Below are 19,215 nucleotides of genomic sequence, written 5' to 3'. Positions count from 1 at the left end.
TCACCCTGTAACAAAAAAATCCATAGTCAGTAATAAAGGCTGTTTTCTCTTCATTTTCAGATGCCATCTAGTTTTGATCATAACTGAAAAAGGTATCCATGAAAGTGAAGAGCTCGTGTCCTAAAATTATATCCATCAGTTGATCGATCTGAGGTAATGGATAGCTATCCTTCGGATATACTTTATTCAAGTCGGTGAAGTCGATGCACATGCACCAGTTCTCATTTGCCTTCTTGACCAAGATGATGTTCGCCAACCAATCTAGGTATCTTGCTTCTCTAATGAAGCTAGCTTTGACTAACTTGTCCACCTCCTCCGCTATAGCCTTCTGGCGCTCCAAGGCGAAGCTTCGCTTCTTTTGCTTCATCGGACTGCAAGTTGGATCCACTTTCAGATAGTGGGATATCATTTTCAAATCTATGCCAGGCATGTCCGTGGCCGATCAGGCAAAGAGATCCATATTTTTCTACAAAAGAGCGGTTAGCCGATCTTTTGTTACCTTATCTAGATGCGAGCCGATCTTTACCGTTTGGTGGGAATTCTCCTTCCTCAATGGGACCTCCAGGAGGTCCTCAAATGGTTGGGCATGCTCTTCCATCAGATCATCCCAGGCATCCAACCCTATTGGAAGTTTAGGCTGGGCCTCCACTCGGAGTTTGGCAGTAAAACATTATCGAACCATAGTCTAATTACCTCGAAATTGTCCTACTCCATTCTTTGTTGAAAAATTCACCATCAAGTGATAGCTTGACACCACAATCTTTAAGGTCCACAAGCTCGAACGGTCAAGGATCGCATTATAGATTGAAGAAAATTTAACCACTAGAAAATCGACTTGGATTGTCGTTCGTTGAGATGAGATACCTACTGTAATAGGCAACCTAATCATCCCCTTCGAAATCACCGAGCCTCCTGAGAAATCTTGAATTGGGGTATTGAATCTACTCAATTGATCCAGAGTAAATTCCATTTGGGAGAAGACAGAAAAATACAGAACATCGATCGAGCTTTCATTATTAATAAATATACAATGTACATTATAATCAACAATATTTGCAGTTACAACTACCGCATCATTGTGCAGAGCTTGCACACCCTATGCATCCTGCTCGGTGAAGATGATGGCATCCTCGAGCCCATCCTCAAGCCTCGACTTCTTCACCCTTAGAAGCTCCGCTGACCCAGACGACCCCTCAGTTATCATGTAGACTTCTCCCCTCAGGGGTCAATCTTTTGCTACTGCCTGTCCCGCTACCTTTTGTCTTTCCAGTTTTGCTGGTGCTAGCTGTGGCTGAGACAAAGGGAGTGGCTGCTGAGGTCTTGGTAGAGGTCGATGTGAAGGTGCTCTTCTCTGGATAAAGCGGTCCAACCTCCCCTGCCGAATGAACCTCTCAATCTCGTTTCGGAGTTGGAGGCAATCTTCAGTATCGTGCCTATGGTCACGATGGTCGAGACAGTACTTATTTGAGTCATGATGGTACTCAGACTTCATCCGCATCTTCAGAGGCTGAGGCAGCTCAGCTCGAACCTCCATCAGTATCTCCCCCTGGGGATGTTTAGAGGTGTATAGTTGGTGCACCTCTTCGACAGTGAGGGTTGCCGATCCCTCCTTTGAGGACTCTGAAATCGACAATTTTAAGGAAGGCCCTCATTTTTTTGCCTTTGGAATAAGGACTAGGAGCACTGACGGATTCTCCCCGACCACCTTAGGGAGCACTCCTTATTCAGCCCGACCACAACAGAACTAGCAGGGATTTCTTCGGCAAAACATCCTCCATGCGAGCATACTTCTCCGTATGGACAAGCATATCAAGATAATTCCGAAGAAAGGTCTTCACCAACGATTTTTTAAAGTCATTCTTCAAAAGTCTACTCATCATAGCGGACATCGCGACCGACTGGTCCAAATCATGAACCTCCAGGATCGCCGTATTAAAATGGTTGATAAAGACGCGAATCGACTCCCCCTCCTTCTGCTTGATAGTGTGGAGGTAGTCAGATCGCTTTTGTTATCACCAGCTACTAACAAAGTGACCGACGAAAGATCGATACAATTCTTCAAAAGAGTGAATTGAGATCGGCTTCAAACTGAATACCACTGTCGAGCTGCCCCCTTGAAGATAGTAGGGAACGCTCGACAGAAGATGCCATCTATTGCTCCTTGAAGGAGCATCGCCATCTTAAAAATCTCCAGATGATCGATGGGGTCGACAGTCCCATCGTAGGTCTGAAACTGTGGCACTTTAAAGTACCGAGGGAGTGGCTCCCATATTATCCACGAAGCGAAGGGCGGCTCACTGCTGAACCCATCGTGGGGTTGCACCGAGGAGACATTATTGAGAGCATTGATCTACTTATCGAGTGCCTAGAACTATCTCTCGATGGCAAGATCTCGGACGATGCAGGCCTCAGAGTGCTGGGGTGAGTGGCGACCAAAGATTGAATCATGCCTCGATAGCAGGCTGGAAGATCGCCATCTTGCTGGTTGCTGGACCCTAAAGCAGCTCTGGCAGGTCTGCCTCCTCTTTAGACTCTATGGAGGTGCCCACGATTGCTCAAGTTATGGTGGTGACTGGGAAGTCAGATTCGGTAGGAGTGCCGCCGCAGGAGGCGCTGGCGGCACCTTCGAGAAAAGTACTGGTGGCACCACCGAAGGGGATGCAAGAGCAGTCTGATCAAGCTGCAGTGCCGTCGGTGGGGGTGTAAGAACAGTTTGGACCACCTGAACGACAGCTATCACGGTCTGAATCTACTGGAAGAGCAGGTTGAACTGATCCGCCGTGACCAGTGCTGGCTGAGCTGACAGAGATGAGACGAGGTGAGACTCGCTTTTATGGCATGAAGCGAAGATTGGGCCCTTCCTCTATCTGTTGCTGCTGGTTCCGATTGAGGTCAGAAGGTGGGCGACTAGGCCTTGCATAGAAATACTAGAGTGACCAGTAAAACAAAGTCCAAACTGGAGGTTTTCGCTCCAATGAGGATCCTCCGACGCTCAAGTCAGGAATCAGAGAACAGTAAAAAATTACTAGGGATTCTCTAAGATGGAATTACTGATCTGGATCCTCAGGACTTTGGTTATTTATAAAGAATACAGTTGGACAATCGTGAGAATGTGTAGTTTCGAAATTGTCAGGTTATTAGATGTGCTATTGTAGACGAGATATTCTAGCCCTCATCTGCTCTCGCGAGATTATAAAAAAGCTACATCTAAACTTATCCACTTAGGATGGATAGTTACTGCACGTATCAAGAGACTGATTGGTTGAGATAACGAAAAAAAGCTCACATGCCAGATAATCTATATATCAGATTGGATATAAATAGTTCAACTTGATATACTTCAATTCGATGTTGAATCGGTAATTACGAAGGTAACTCGTTGATATAAAATATCTATAATAATATATTGATTCGAAGTATCTACAGTATCATTGTAACACATAGCATTAATCCCGTACACCAAAAGACAAATCGCATGAGAACCTGCTTGTATTTGCCAGCAATTTCGAGTGACCAGAAGTGGCCAGATAACAAGTTGATGAGTTCTCAGATTCGAGGACAAAGGGGGCCAAGGAGAGGGCACCCAACTGCCCCTAAGGTCCGCTTCAAATGCCCCTAAACTCGGACCACTCCCCTAAGTTGTCCTTTCCTCCCACAACCACACCAAGTTACGAGGCCCAAAGAGGAAGAGAGGGAGGAGATAAAAGCAAGGAAAGTGACGTCTGGGAGTCCAGATAATAAAGAGCTGCTTTTAAAGATGAACAGAATGACGAAGGGCCTAGTCTGGTCATTTTCTTCCCAGGGTCAGCCCAAAAAGGCAGACCTTGGGCCATGGGATGGTGCCATTTTGGTACTACGCCTTTGTGAGCGAGAAACCTCGAGAGAAGGAATGGGTTGTGTGGGGTTGAGTGGATGTTGGAATTGGAGCGACAAGGGGAAGGAATAAATGGCAAAGGCATGGGCCATCTCCCCGCTAGTGTGGTACGTAAAAGATTTAAAAAAAAAAAAAAAAAAAAACCCGTTACTTTAGATGGTGATGGAGCGGTGGTGAGGAGAGAGAGAGATTAAAGGTGATGGATAAATCCAATGCCTTGTGCATGCTTGTCAGTGTGGTCCATTTGCTTCGGAACTGCTGCTCTGCTTCCCTCTTTGCTGCCCTCTAACACTCTGAGCCACTGGTAGTCACCCTGTGGGAATCTCTTTGCCCGAAGCCTAGAGCTTTTCCATGGGGTTCACATTCCAAGATCTATATACTCCAAAATATATACTATATATATCTTAATACATGGTGATGTAAATTTATTGCCTACTAACCTTTACAAAGAAGAAGCATAATAAGCACATTGACCTTTTTCTCCAATACACCTTAATTGACATAAACCAAAAAAAAAAAAGGTTAAAAGAAAATGCCTACAACTTCCTATTTTAATTTAAAAAATAAGGTAAAAATGCATCTAACTTGCTATTTTAATTATTTTAAAAAAGATAAAACACTCCTTGTGATAATTTTGAAAAGAAAAAAAAAATGAATATTGTTATCCCGAATGCATGCGCGCACCGAGAATAATCCTGCCTAAGAACGATCGTCCCATCGCGCCAAGCCCCAGCCCCCCGCTTCATGTCCCCAGCGTCACCGAAGCCGTCTCCGGCATTTCCTGCTGGTGAGTTGCTAATTAATGCCCACCAAATGTTCGTTGTTGGAACTCATAAAAAAAAAAAAAAAAACCAATTAATTTCGTTCTTCTATTATCTGTAGGTGGATAAGACGGAGTGGAGAGAGAGAAAAAAAAAGCGGAGGAGGAGGAGGTGGTTTTTAGGAACAATGAATATATATATATATATTGGAGAAAAATATATTTTGACCCCTTTAATTTTTGTTAAGAAATATTTTATTTCTAAAATTTTATAAATTTATAATTAGCGCTATAAAATTAATTTATTGTGGCAATATCATCCACCCATCCATACTTGTTAAGCAGTATTTTACACATACATGTATCATTTATTTTACAAATAAATTGGACTCCAACATTCTACACATTACATTCTGATACCAGCTTCTCTTCCTTTGCAAATAACCCGTTGCTATTAAAACAGAAATATTTGACTGCTGTTGAGCTTTAAAAATTAAATTTTATTAATAAAATTGAAAAGTATTTATAGACTATATTTTGATCAAATTATGTTGTTAATCCTGTAGTATTAATGGCCATCATTTTGTTAAATATTACTATACCAATTAATAATAAGCCATGCCAAAATATTTATAAAAAAAAAAATATGAGAAAAAAGATGGAGAAAAAGATTTTATTATCTCTATTTCAATCATTTCTGGTACATTTCAAGAAGGATATACATTAATGTACGGACTGTATATAAAAAAAATAATATCGACTGAAAAAGAATCATGCTAACAAAAAAATATATTATAAAATTATATTATCAAAAAAAAATATAATGAGATCATATTTAATAAAAAAAATATTATAGATTGCCATGTAAATTTAAAATCATATGATCATCAAAAATTGTGATATTATAAGTGCCAACTTGAGTTGAAAAATCAGATCACCATTGTACTCAAACACTAGCATGATATACTGATGTGTCTACTAATATGATTGATTTAATAATATGAGAATACAAAAAAGTTGATGGTCATAATAAAGACCAGCACTCAAAAAGAAGACAATCGAAGGTTGATGATTTTTACAGAAAAAAATCATAACATAAATGATCGGCATTCAAAAAGAAAATAGTCGAAAGCCGATGATCTTTATAAGCAAAAATACCATAGAATAGAATATAAGAATCCAAATTTTTAACCCTTCAGCAAGAATTCTGAAGCAAAATAAAAAAAAAAAATAGTTTGTCTCACGTGTGAGAAGGAATCCGAATGGAGTCCGTCATCTCTTCCAATTTTGATCTGGAGAAAGATCCTAGACGCATCCAAACTCCGACAAAGATCCTGGATCTTCCATCTGTAAACCCCCCAACCTCCTTCCTCTGGACATCGTCCAATCTTTTCATCAAATCGCCAATGAAATTAAAGTTTTAAAAAGTTCTTTTCATCGAATCTTTTTCATAGGATTTCAACGAAGAGATTGTCGGATCTCTCACTGTAGGCATCGTCGAACCCAAGTGAGGTTCGCTCCCTTCTCCTTCTTTTTCTAGCCTCGCGGTCACTGAATTTGGTTTGGTGAGCCGCTGATTTTATTGTGAACAAATAGTTCTCTACTTATTTTTCTTTCATTTCTGTTCCCATCAAATCAGTCATCGTTGTTGGACATGGGCTATGCTCGAACAATCGAGGTTGGTGTTATCAAGAATTTGTCGGTGTTGGGGATGGTCACCGCTGCTATCGGACGTCAAGCCATGGGTTGGTGGTCGGCTAAAACCCCATCCCTATTTTTCAAAATAGAAGAAAAAAAATAAAAAAAAAGGAAGAGAGTTGATCTCTCTCTCCCCCTCTCACTACCTTTTCTCTTCATTTTCTCTCTACTTTCTCTCTTTAAATTTTTTTCTTTCTAAACTTCTTCTCTCTTTTCATGGTTTTCTTTCTAAGAATCTTATGAACCAATGGAGGGTTCAAGTATTTAAACAAATCCAAATCTTGATTGATCCTAGAAGGGGTCCTGGATTTATAATATTAGAATCATTTACCATAATTTTTCACCATTCTTAATCATCTATGATTTTTATATTTGATTCTAATTTTGTAGAAGTGCAACTATTTGTATAAGATGTCGAATAGACTATCTTGTTTTCAAGTTTGAAAATTAAGATCAATTATTGTGTTTGAGTCAATCATCGATAAAGATAAAAATTGTTGGACACAAACACCGATATTTATTTATTTATTTATTTATTTTTATACTGCATGAATTGATTTCTCATGGCTAATATTTGTTTGTTGGTATGATTATCTATATATTCTGTATCATATGTTTGTATCAAATAATGATGATTTTTTGGATAATTTAGATTATGATACCAGCTATTATGATTTTTTATTAAAATATAATATGATACGATATTTTTTTGATATAATTTAGATTTAATAAATAAATAATCAAGAAAGAGATATTCAGACTAACCACGTTAAACTAAGAATAGACTTACCATGAATAGAAACGTGATACTTGTTTGCCACCGCGGGCTCGATCATGAATATTCTGAGATTGCTACCGTGGGATGGAGCGCGACAGTATGGTTTGCCACCGCGGATTGGATCACGGATATTTTGAGATTGCCACTGCGGGCTGGAGCGCAGCTAGTATAGTTTATCACCATGAGTTAGAGCGCGGTTAGTTTAGTTTGCTATCGTGGGTCGAGCGCGGCTAGTATATTTTGCCACCGTAGGCGAGATTGGGCTGGTATGATTTACCATCATGGATGGAATCATAGATATTATAGTCTGCTAGTCACGATCAAGATCGTGATCTTGATTAATCCAAAATTCTAAAGGCAATTGTTGATTAATCCAGATTAAGTTAATGAGACATGGATGATAAGATATTAAATCACGATTAAGTAAAAAGGAGTATTATTTGATTACGTATATACAGTATATAACTTTAAAAAAAGATGGATATTCCATTGTGTGTGTGTCTATATATATATATATATATATATATATATATATATATATATATATATATATATATATATATATATATATATATATATATATATATTGAGTACTTGATATGAGATTTCATGGTTTATATTTTTTTTTGACGCTGTTCATTTGTTATTTTTAAATTATATTATTATATTAGTATGATGTGTGAGAATTCTTATTGCACTGTAAAATTCACCACACCTCTTCTTCTTCTTTTTTCAGAGTTACAAGATACATGCATTTGGCTATAATTAGAGTCATGATTGAAAGAATTGATTAGATAGGGCACTATCAGTAACAGTTGATGATCGAGTTTTATAAATTGTACAACATTGATATTTGTTAATAGAAAATTATTTGTTATGAATTGAGATCGATAATATTCTTGGAATATTGAGAATATAAGAAATTTTACGGGCCTTGCATATTTTTTAGGATTTGCTATAGAGAGTGTGTAGCCATCACATATCCAATTTAAATGCTGCATTCAGGATGTGACAGAGATGGCCGGTATTCAAAAAGAAGACAGCTGAAAGCCAATAATCCTCATAGATAGAAATATTATAAAAGAGAAGACTGACAAAAAAAAAAAGCTAAAGACCGATGATTTTTATGGATAAAAATGGCACATAAGAAAAGATCGATGCTCAAATAAAAAATAATTGGTAAAATCGATGAAGAGAAATTTATCGATCGATGGTACGAAGGGATGATCGAAAATCTAAGATTGAGAAGGAAAAAAAAATGAAGATGAGTTACAGATTCATCTAAAAATAAAATATTATCAAATATTAATTTATTAAAAAATAAAAAATTTAAAAAACTATTAAAACAAAGGATCTATGGAGAAACAGAGTTCAATTGACCAACAATAGGGATCTTTCATGCTCCTAGATATGGCAACAAACAGAACAATAGAGATGGAAGAGATAGCAGCATTTCAAGTAATCGATAGTGTCCCTGATATCATATTAAAATATTTATATTAAAAAATAAAAAGATATATAAAAAAAATATTTTATTATCTTTATTGTAATAATAATAATATGTCAAAGTATACATTAGGGTATGTACTCTATACAAGAAAGATAATATCAGTTAATATTGAATTATGTTAATAAAAAAAAATGATACAAAATCATATTAATAAAAAAAATATTATATATTATCATGTGATTTTTAAAATTATATGATAATTTAGGATCATGGGATCATCTAAATTCATACAAATAATTTATAAATAAATTTAATTTAAATAAATCAGACAAATCCTATCATTAAATTTATTGCAATTAAACTTATTGCATCAATCATGACAATTCTACGGGGCGAAGATTTTTTTTTTTCAACTAAAATAGCTGTAAATAAACAGCTGGGTGGGAAAATGCATTATTGGAACTTAGCACGAGGGAAAATGTCGCTCATTTAAAAAAATAAAAGATAAAATATCATGCATGCGGCAATAACATACCTACCGGGCAAAAAGTGCTGCGTAGCCGATTCTTTTGAATCTGGCACCAAAGCTTTGCGTGGGACAAAGTAGTAAAGTTGTAAGGACTACGCTGACAAAATTTTTCCCTTCTTATTACTAGCACTAAATAGAGCAGGGACAGCAGCCTGCAGGGCTGAGACGTTTGATGGACGGAGGAGGTGTGGAGGGTATCTTGTCCTTTAGATTTTGTGTGCGGAAGCATCCAAGTAAGAGAGGATCCATGAACTCAATCTATTGTTGTTGTACCCTCCACTGCCAGTCGTACGGCCAGCATTTGTTACTTCATAAGAAAGCCAAGAATGTAACATAACTTGAATAAATATATATATAATATAGGCAAAATTCTAGAAAAAGACAAGAATTTTTTCATAGATCTATTATTTAAGAAGCAAGTTAAGGCCACCAATTTCTCCTTCCGCAGGGAGTCAAATTTACAGCAGTCAAACTGTGATCTTCAGACACCATTCATCACATAACCGTAGGGTATCGGAAGAGAGTTGATTGCCATGTCCTGATGCCGGGATTACAGAGATAGGACTCCTTTTTTCGGGGAAAAAAAAACTATTATAGGACATTGTAATGTAATTGTGTTAGGTTCATGTCTTACTGCGAACGACTGAAAGTGAGAGGTGTTTATAAATTTCAAAGTTTTTGATCATCTCACATGGAAGAAGAAATGTCTGGCAGGAGGGGATCAGATTGCTTTTGATGACATTTTTTTATCCATCACCAACTAAATACAAGCTAGCACCAAATTCGAATATGATATAATATTAGTTTTACAACGCAATGCGATCGAGTAATCTATTTTAAGGGGAAAAGAAAAACCAAGCTGATAAGCGAATGAGACAGCCTCCAAGAGCATTACAAACAATAAAGCATGAAAAAGACCCAGATTCTTAAGCCTGATTTCCATCTCCCTAGATACAAGTTTATGTCGCCGTTCTACACTGCAAGACGACTCCTCCTCCTCCTCCTCTTTGAGCAGAAGGAACAAAAGTCCCATCTCCCCTTGTCTTATTTATTTAGAGCGACTGAATATAACCCAGATTCCACAAGACATTATGAACACCTGGTTATGCCATCGTCTTAGAGATATTTAGACCTATATTAATATGTACACGTATCACAGATCAAGGATTTTCCTTCCACAATAATGGATTCTTTTATATAAATTCCAGAAGAATGGATTGGTGAACAAAGTCGGCAATGTCCGGCGATCCAACCCTCTAATCGGAGCAACTCCGACACCCTTATGATCTTGTATTGATATCCCGCTGGAGCCAGTAAGATCTCGAGGTCATTCTCTTCAGCAACCAAACCATCGCGATCCACAAACCGCAACCAAACGCGCCACTTCCATCACATGCCCAACAAAACAAAGTCCGACGACGGAAATTCATCCGACCCAATCAACACCCCAATAACTTCTATCAAATAAAAAAAAAAACAAAAACAAAACAAAACCCAACCCTATCCACAACACTTTTGTATTAAAAATGCTTGTCCATTCCTCCACCGTGCACAAAGACACCACAAACATTAGATGATTTCCGAAATTAACATCACCCATAGTTTAACCTTTGAAAATTACCCGTTCAAAACAAAGAGAAACCAATAAAACAACTACACAAGCCACAAAGCACTCAGACCATTGAACACTTATCCGGACACATCCGAATAACTCCAATGCTCTATCACAACCCTTGCATGCACGTGGCTACAAAATTGTAATTATCTGTTGAAAACAAACAGTGACGAACGTTTTAACGGTCTAACCACTCAAAAGACGCATGCATGTGGTCTACCAACAACCAAAAAAGAAAAAAAAAGGGGGGGAGGAAGCTGTGATCCGAGCAGAAAACGGCATGCAACCGCCCAACTTTGGTCGGTCACTCGTTCCACAGAGCAAACATAGGAAGCTGATGAGCCACCGGTAGCCCGGGCGTCCGAGCCGCTGCTGCCACCATCCAACTCATGTTGCCCCCACCCCCACTACCACCATTAACATTCTCCCCACCCTCATACTTCATTCCATTAGGGAAGTAGAATGCCTGGGGGAAGTCCCCACAGGCGCCCTCGTTGGAGCTGGAGTTCCTTGGACTCTCACCCTTGTTGTCCAAAGCGGCGTTTGGATTGCTCATGGAGGGTGAGACCAAGGGAACCGCACCACCGTTCGACGGTTGGTTTGAAGGAGGATCGGATTTGTTGTAAGAGTTCCACATCATGTGAGACAAGTCGTCAACGTCCACGGATCCGGAGTTTGTGATGGCCAGCGTGGGACGGTGGTCGGGCTCCGTGGGCTCCGAAGGGGAGGGGGTGTCCCTGGGGGAGCGCTTGGCGAGGTCCCCAGTGATGAGATGGGAGCTCGAGCATATGCGCTTCACGTCGTATTTGCTAATGTCGAAGTTGGTCACCGCATTCACACCGCGGAATTTGATCGCGGCGATGTCGTAGGCTTCAGCAGCTTCCTCCTGAGTGCCTGCAATGGAAACAATATTATCTGACGATGGTTTTAAGAATGGACAGCAGCAACAACCAGAAAGTGCAAATTCTTCGTCCAGTATTTCATCTAATCCACGGCCTCTAGAGGATAAACTAATAGGCAATCACTAAGAGAAGTGATGCAATTAGCTACTACATATTTTTGGAGCGAAAGAAAATGGTCCTTTTATTTGGAAGCAAAATTAGCTGCAATTTATTTATGGTTGAGGTCCATTGCGGATACTCACCTCAATGGTAACTAATAATCCTTTCATACTTTTTTAAGGAAATCGCATGCACGGAGAGACTTACTGAACGTTCCAAGGTACAAGTCTTTGTTCCCTGCCACCCTCCCTATTCTAGCTTGCCATCTTCCATGTTGGTGGTGCCTACGAACACAACAACAGAAAGGTAAGAGAGAGAGAAATACAGTGTCAGTGTGTGTGTGTGTGTGTGAGAGAGAGAGAGAGAATGGGGGCTATGATAGATCGCGCTAAGGGTCGATGAAAAAGGCTGCAAAGAACCACAAAAGCGGATTTTGATATTAAAGTTGGTATTGACAGGACCTCGTCACCCCCCTGTACACAGATGCCCCTCTGGAAAATCCACTACTTTTCCTACAAAGTAAAAATACCAGAGAATCATTATATTTAAAAAGTACGAGTAAATTTAAGAGAAATAAGAACTTTTACCGAACCAATCAATAATGCCTCTTTTCTAAAAAAAATTAAAGCAAAAAAATACTTAATAGGCATAGAAATAATTAGAGAAAACCTTCTCAAGTGAGCCACAAACTCTTGTCTGGTCATATGCTTCATCTCCTCTAGCTCCTTCTCGTAAGTGCTCAGCTAATAACCGTTATGACAACGGAACAAAAGAGTTACAAAATAGTGCTACAAACGAAATTCCATAGAACACAGAAAAGGGACGTCGGAAAAGAGTAGAATGAAGCAATTTACAGGAAAATTTATATGAGTTGTTGGACCCCAGTACTTCAAAGCAGCCAAATCATATGCCCTAGCGGCTTTCTCCTCTTTATCATATCCCCCTTAAAATCATTAAGAATAAAAAAAATAGATCAACAAAAAAAAAATGGAAGTGTAGCTCAAAAGACAACCTCATCTCATCTGACAAAATTTACATCAGAGCGATCTGCATCCTCACCTAAATAAACTGCTCAAATGTAGCAGCAGCAACATAAGAGATCAACAAACACAATAGAAGAAAACATAATAATCCATAGTTAAAACACTTGTTGTAGAACTAAAAAAAAAAAATGATTCACCCGAAAACTTAAAAAGTTGGAGCAGTTTCCATACCTTGCCTTCCCTTTCTTGTCTGACCTTCCTTTCTACAACTGTTGTCCCACAAATGCGCTTCATATCTTCCAGTCCACCTATGCCTATAAAACTCGAAAGTGAGACAGCATCAGCAACATAACAGCCAGCTAATGAAGTACGCCCACAAAAGATTCTTCAATATAAGACGTCTCTTTACAAACCCACCTCGTAACTCCCCTATACTGAGATGTTCTTTGCCCAAAGGTCTCGATGGACTTGCGTGGAATTGGCTCTCGAGTTGTGGACTTGGCATTTGGATACTTCGTTCCATCAGCAGCAGCAACAGACGAACTGATCGGAACCATTTCACTCGAGCCAGATTGCATGACAGGGCTCATCGAAAGGGTCAAGGATTGGAAGTTGCACTCGCTTGGCTCGGCTAATTGTTTCCCTGGAACATATTGGTTTTGTCGGAGCCATGACTTGATTCCCGATATAGAGGTTGAGCCATCTATTCCACCATTATACAAAGAATTAGGACCTGGGTTAGGGGTGGGGTCAAGGAATTGAGGCTTGAGGGTGGGGATTTCCTGGAAAGAATGGTTAGATTGGTGACAAGGTTGGAGGAAGTGATAAGAGATCTGGGTGTCTTCCTTTGCTCCTCTTTCGACAGGACTGAAGGAGGGGGGCATGTTGACGTTGATCCCAGGACCACCAGAGCTTTGGTAGTACATGTCATGGAAGTTGGATATGGGTTGATGGCCTTGGTTCTCTTCACTGGCGTTCTCTGAATACCCACCCAAAAAATCCTCCAGCTTTGGCCCTTTCCCTTCCTGGTTTGAGCTGGTGGGTGCGGTGACAATGGCACCCCCATATCTCCAATCTATAACCACAATCAAGGAAGAAACGTATTTATACTCTCATTTTCAACAATACTATAGGTCACCTGATGACCAAAGAAAAAAACTAATTTATGGAGCCAAAACAAAAGAAAAATTAAAAGTGACAAGTTGAAACTCTCAAATTTGAAAAACCAAGGAAGACAATCCATCCTTCATTAATTATATATTTCTCTAATGAATTCTACCTAAAAACGAAAGAGGAAAATCGTTACTTCTAGGGATTGATAAAGCTCCAAAATATGTACACAGAATTTTGGCCAACTACAAGAAACGGATCTAATATAAAAACTCAGAGAGAGGATGAAAAACATACCATTTAAGGAGTAAAGGCAACGTAATAAAAGATAAGGGGAGCCCCAACAATAAACCACAAAAAAAAAAAAAAAAAAAAAACGATGGGCATAAATTACAACTTAATACTCTAGGAAGATCCTGCTCTGGGACAAAGACCTCGAAACATAGCAGGAGTAACACAAACACCAAAACCTCCAGTACGAAGGGATCATAGAGCCTAAAAGACAGAAATATTGGATAACCCTAGAAGGTGTTTTCACTGAGAGAATCATAGGTCCTAGTGCCGTAACGAGAAAGACAAAATTATATGACAATCTTGATCAAAAGAAAGAAAAGAAAAACTTTTGACATGAATAAAGCCATAAAACTCGCATCAACATAAGAACCAGAATGACAGGTGGCTGCTTTATCAGTCCCCTTAATCAAAAAATAAAAATAAAAACTAAACAAAACAAAAAAAAAAGCAAAAAACAAAAGAAACAGAATCCATCAAAAAAACTAACAGATGGGTTACGAAGAGCAAAAAGATCCAATCTCAGCAGCACGGTTGGCCACATAGCCACAACAAAAAGAACCATTCAAGCCTAAAATAAAGTGATCCTCTCCTAATAAGAAATCTTCATTTATACATACCTCATAAGAAATCCTTTTCGATGAAAAACCAGGAAGAAATCAAGAATTTTTGTTGTTGGTGGTGGTGGTGGTGTTGTTGATAATAAAGGCAAGCGAAAGATAAAAGAATTTATATGCCGTAACTGAGAACAAGATTAGTGAAAGAGATTAAAGGGCTGAATAATGACAACCCCAATGAAAATCAAACTAGAATAAATTTTTAGGCAAACACAAAACACACTTCCTTTACGACAAGCAACAGAATCCGTAGAATCTAAAAGATAAGTTTGTGAAGAGCTGAAGGACCAAATCAAATGGAAGTCTACACAAAAAGATACCAAAAGCACGACATGCTCCACCACAGATAAGAAACAAAACAACAGACACAGAGGGGAAAGCCATCTTGAGAATATCATAGCAGACTTGTCTAGAACAAAAAAGCGTGCACTTATACCAACTTAAAGGCCTGAAATAATACATACTTTATAGAACGCAAAAGATGAGTTATGACGAGTTAAAAAAAAAAAAACATTCGGATTGAAGTTCTGGAAACAAAATATAGCAAGATCGTGAAACAAATAACCAAGAGGACCTTCTAAGAGACAAGAAAGACTTCCATCTCTTCTACTACCTGAGGCACCATGAGGAGCAGGAGGCGGAGGCCGGAAGGGTGGCCCCATGAAGCATATGGAGCCATCAGAGCGCAGGGGCATACCAGCCAAGGGATGATGACCAAAGCCCACCTCCCCACCACCACCACCACCATCTGCCCCACCCCCAAACACCTCATCACCGCAGCAGGAGACATCTCCTTTAGAGGAGGACAGGGAGAAACCCAACCAGCCGCTCATCTCCATCACATGAAGAGCCTAAAAGAGGGCCAACCCAGAAACCAAGGGAGAAATGATGAGAAGTTCTATGGGGATCTCACCCTCTCCATCTGGTGCTCAAACTCCAAAGCAATCTATTAAAGCTTTCGTTCCTTCCCTTGAGAACTACCGAGAGAGAAACCCAAGAACGAGGCGGTGGGGGGAGTTTAAACCCGCCATCATGAGCTTGACCTGGGTAGGATTTATATGAGAATAATGGTAAACAAATGGGGGAAGGCTCCGTCTCTTTCTCTTTCTTCGGGTTCTCGGGTTTCGTTCCCTGACCGCATCATGGATACGTCTCGCAGGAGGCACCGAGACAGCTTCTCTCTCTCTCTCTCTCTCTCTCTCTCTCTCTCTCTGCGTTTAAGTAGAATTTTTGTATTATAATAATCGAGATCTTTTGGTTTAATGTGGAAGGATCTTCTCAGGTGCCAGCCACCACCTACAAGAGTGTAGGTTTTTTCTCATAAAAATGACTCCACTTTGGTGTTCGTGATATTTGTGGTTACGAGGAGCACGAGCGCGGGGAGGCTGGTCACGGTGGATTGCGGTCAAAGTTCACAAGGACTATAGACTCTGTCTTGTTTGGATTATTGTAGAAATGTAAATTGACAGCACCTCCAGATAAGGTTTACGACGCTTATAAAGTTGTTTGTCGTATATATATATAATATATTTTTAAAAATTTTTGAACCGAAATAATAATTATCGAGCTTTTGATACCGCGTTGTAAAAACTGTACTGATATAAAAGTTTTAAAGAAAAATTATATATAATTAATTTACTTACCGCTAGATTAGACTAAATGATTTGTCTTAATTAAAATCCATTCATCCTCTCAAATCATATATATATATATATATATATATATATATATATATATATATATATATATATATATATATAATATTTTTTTATGAAAAAGGTATTGGAGCGTTGTCAAGTTTTATTGTGATATTTTATGAAGAGATATCGAAGCGTTGTCAATTTAAATTCTCAAATCTTATTGTACTGCATGAAAAAAAAAATCTCTTCACATTAATTATATTATTAATATATTAATTATATTATTAATATATGATATTATTATATTTTTATAATTAAATCTATTTATATAAATAGTTGAAAATATAAAATAATTTTAAAAATTTGAATAAATATTATTTTATTATTTAAATATAATTTTTTTAATTTAATTAAATTTAAAAAATTATTTTTATATATTTGTATAATACATAAATTTTTAATTAATTCTATTATCCGGATTTTGTCCACTAGCGTCAAATTGAAACCCTCAAATGTTTTCCTAAGTATTAAGACGGATAATTCTTCCGTCTTCCACCAATATCCGCTAGTCATTGATATTGAAGCTTGTAGATGAAGCTTATTTAATATGCTTTTACACTTTTGAATGCTATTTAGTATATAGAACAAAGAGTTCTTAGTAAAAATATACAACCAGGTATCTGATTCAAAAAGATTACTCAACATTTTTAATGCATGCAATTAAGTTAATAGAAAAGAAATTTTAACAAATGAGCATGATTTAGGAGGAATATGACTTCCATAGAAACTATTTTTGGATCATTATAACTAAAGATATAATCAAATCGAAGAGATCACTTGATTAAAAATTTAAACTCGATTTAATTCAAAATATTAGAACTTAAATCTTGACTCAAGATTGATCAAATCTTAATATCTTGAGCTTAAACTCGATTTAATAGAAAAAAGATAGAACTCGAGATCAATCCGACTTGATTGAACTCAAATATCAACTAAAGCATGCTTTAAATTGAGTTCGAATTCAAATTCAAACATTAACTTATTAATAATATATATTATAAATAAAAAATAATATATAAATTTGATTGGACTCATAGATTTTTGAGCTTAATAATTTACTACTCAAGCTCGATTCAAAAAATTATTCAAATTATTCAAGATCAATGATAGTCGCGTCTAATTGAGTTTAGATTTAAATCAAACTCAAATAACTCACGAGCAGTCCGACTCATTCATAATTCTAATTATAACAATCATAACTAATGTTGTTTGATGTAAAATGCATGTCACAAACTTTTAGTAGTAAATATTATTATGATTTTATAATGGGATATTAGTTTTGCATTATTGTTCATTTAACAAAATTTATTTTGGAATAATGCAAACTCATTTAAAGGGAAACTTTGAACACAAATTTGAAATTAAAAAATACTATCATATTTCTAAAAATACAAATATACTAATAAGAATGATTATTTATACTATAACAGGCGCGTTATCTATTACAAAAGTATTATTTTTTCCTCTATGATTATGCATAAGCAAAGAAGGGGTTTGAAACCATTATAACAAATGTGATTTTGAATCTTTTATGCGGCAATACATGAAAGGATCCATAACGTCATGGGTAGCTCACGAAGATGGTGGGTCGGCAGCTAGAGCATCTATGGATGGATACATGAAAATTTACTTAATTGACTTGTCTTAATTAAAATTGTCATCTTTGTAGCTTTAAATATTGTCTAGCAATTATCCTTGTTCTTTGTTCCAAAGAGATTTAAAATTCGAATCCTCAAATATTTTCTGAGTATTTGGGTAAATAATTATTTTATTTTAGAAATTGATTCATGGTGCTCCAACAACGATTGTTCCGACGAATGAAATAATTTCAACATTTGACAATTGAATAATGAAGCTTCTCGATATAATTGGCTTCCTATACTTGTGCATTAACACCATTTAGAATACAATTAAGTGTTCGAAAATTATCATATATTTTTAATATATGTGACTAAACCAGGAGAAAAGAAATTAAGTTTAGAAAAATAGCTATAATTTAAGAGGAAGGTACATGTATCTGTTGGTGATGATTGATTATAAAGACAACATTTGGAGGAGAAAAAGTCTATGATAAACTCGTTCGCATATAATATTTGAAGATGAGAAAATCTACGATAAATTCATTTGTACAGAAAAAATTTATAGTGATTGGCATAAACAGAGAACCCCACCTCCTATGGTGGTGATTGGCACGTACGGAGCCCCTCCCAACACAGTGATTGGATAGTTATGTGATGTCTATCTAAATTGTTCAATATCCTTAAGATTTATCCATTCCTATTTTTTTAGCACTTTAGGATGACATGACAGACGATGATGGTCCGACTATAAAATTATGGTCGGATCATCATCGTCTGTCATATCATCGTACACGCACTAAAATGCTAAGAAAATAGATTCCATGATCGGGCTCGACCATAAAATTATAGTCGAGCCATCATCATCTATCACGTCGTCGCGTGCGTACTAAAATATTAAGAAAATAGATTCCATGATCAAGCCATTATCATCTGCCGTCGTGTGCATGTTAAAATATTAAAAAAATAAAAATGGATAAATCGTAGAAGTATTATAACAGCTTAGCTAAATATCACATAACCATCCAATCACCAGGCGTGGTGTTTGAATCACTCGTTAGGGGAGAGGGGATGGGGGGAATAAAAAAAAAGAGAGGGGAGCTCTGTGTGTGGGGGGGGGGGGATAAAAAAAAAAAAAAAAAAAAAAAAGGAGGACTCTATGTGCATCAATCACCGTTCATTTGCATATACGAATAGATTTATTATAATTTTTTTTTCAAAAAAAATACATA

At 37.4% G+C, this 19,215-nt stretch overlaps 1 protein-coding gene across 2 annotated transcripts; it reads right to left on the bottom strand.

Annotated features, from left to right (window-relative positions):
* Window positions 1-10,666: 10,666 nt before the first annotated feature.
* On the bottom strand, window positions 10,667-15,822 carry LOC105056440 (AP2-like ethylene-responsive transcription factor ANT). Of its 2 annotated transcripts, XM_010938637.4 has the most exons (9): window positions 15,320-15,822; window positions 13,106-13,763; window positions 12,920-13,002; window positions 12,765-12,773; window positions 12,560-12,648; window positions 12,375-12,448; window positions 12,167-12,217; window positions 11,913-11,989; window positions 10,667-11,598 (listed from the first exon to the last, which is right to left on the bottom strand). In XM_010938637.4, the coding sequence occupies exons 1-9, from the start codon at window positions 15,543-15,545 to the stop codon at window positions 11,009-11,011; spliced, it is 1,857 nt and encodes a 618-aa protein (XP_010936939.1). In that variant the 5' UTR covers window positions 15,546-15,822; the 3' UTR covers window positions 10,667-11,008. The 2 variants fall into 2 exon arrangements, with proteins under 2 accessions (XP_010936939.1, XP_010936940.1); XM_010938638.4 differs by lacking the exon at window positions 12,765-12,773 and having other exon boundaries at window positions 15,320-15,821.
* Between the last annotated feature and the right edge of the window lie 3,393 nt (window positions 15,823-19,215).

Source organism: Elaeis guineensis, chromosome 13 (genome assembly GCF_000442705.2).
Source record: "Elaeis guineensis isolate ETL-2024a chromosome 13, EG11, whole genome shotgun sequence".
Lineage (NCBI taxonomy): Eukaryota > Viridiplantae > Streptophyta > Magnoliopsida > Arecales > Arecaceae > Elaeis > Elaeis guineensis.
Note: the sequence above shows the minus strand (reverse complement) of the source record. Positions and strands in the feature narration are given on the sequence as shown.

Coding starts and splice junctions, on each gene's coding strand:
- LOC105056440 (XM_010938637.4), bottom strand. CDS start 15,545: ATGGAGATGAGCGGCTGGTTGGGTTTCTCCCTGTCCTCCTCTAAAGGA. Junction 13,764..15,319: donor TGCTCCTCATGGTGCCTCAG/GTAGTAGAAGAG, acceptor TTGTGGTTATAG/ATTGGAGATATGGGGGTGCC. Junction 11,599..11,912: donor CTTGTACCTTGGAACGTTCA/GTAAGTCTCTCC, acceptor TTTCCATTGCAG/GCACTCAGGAGGAAGCTGCT.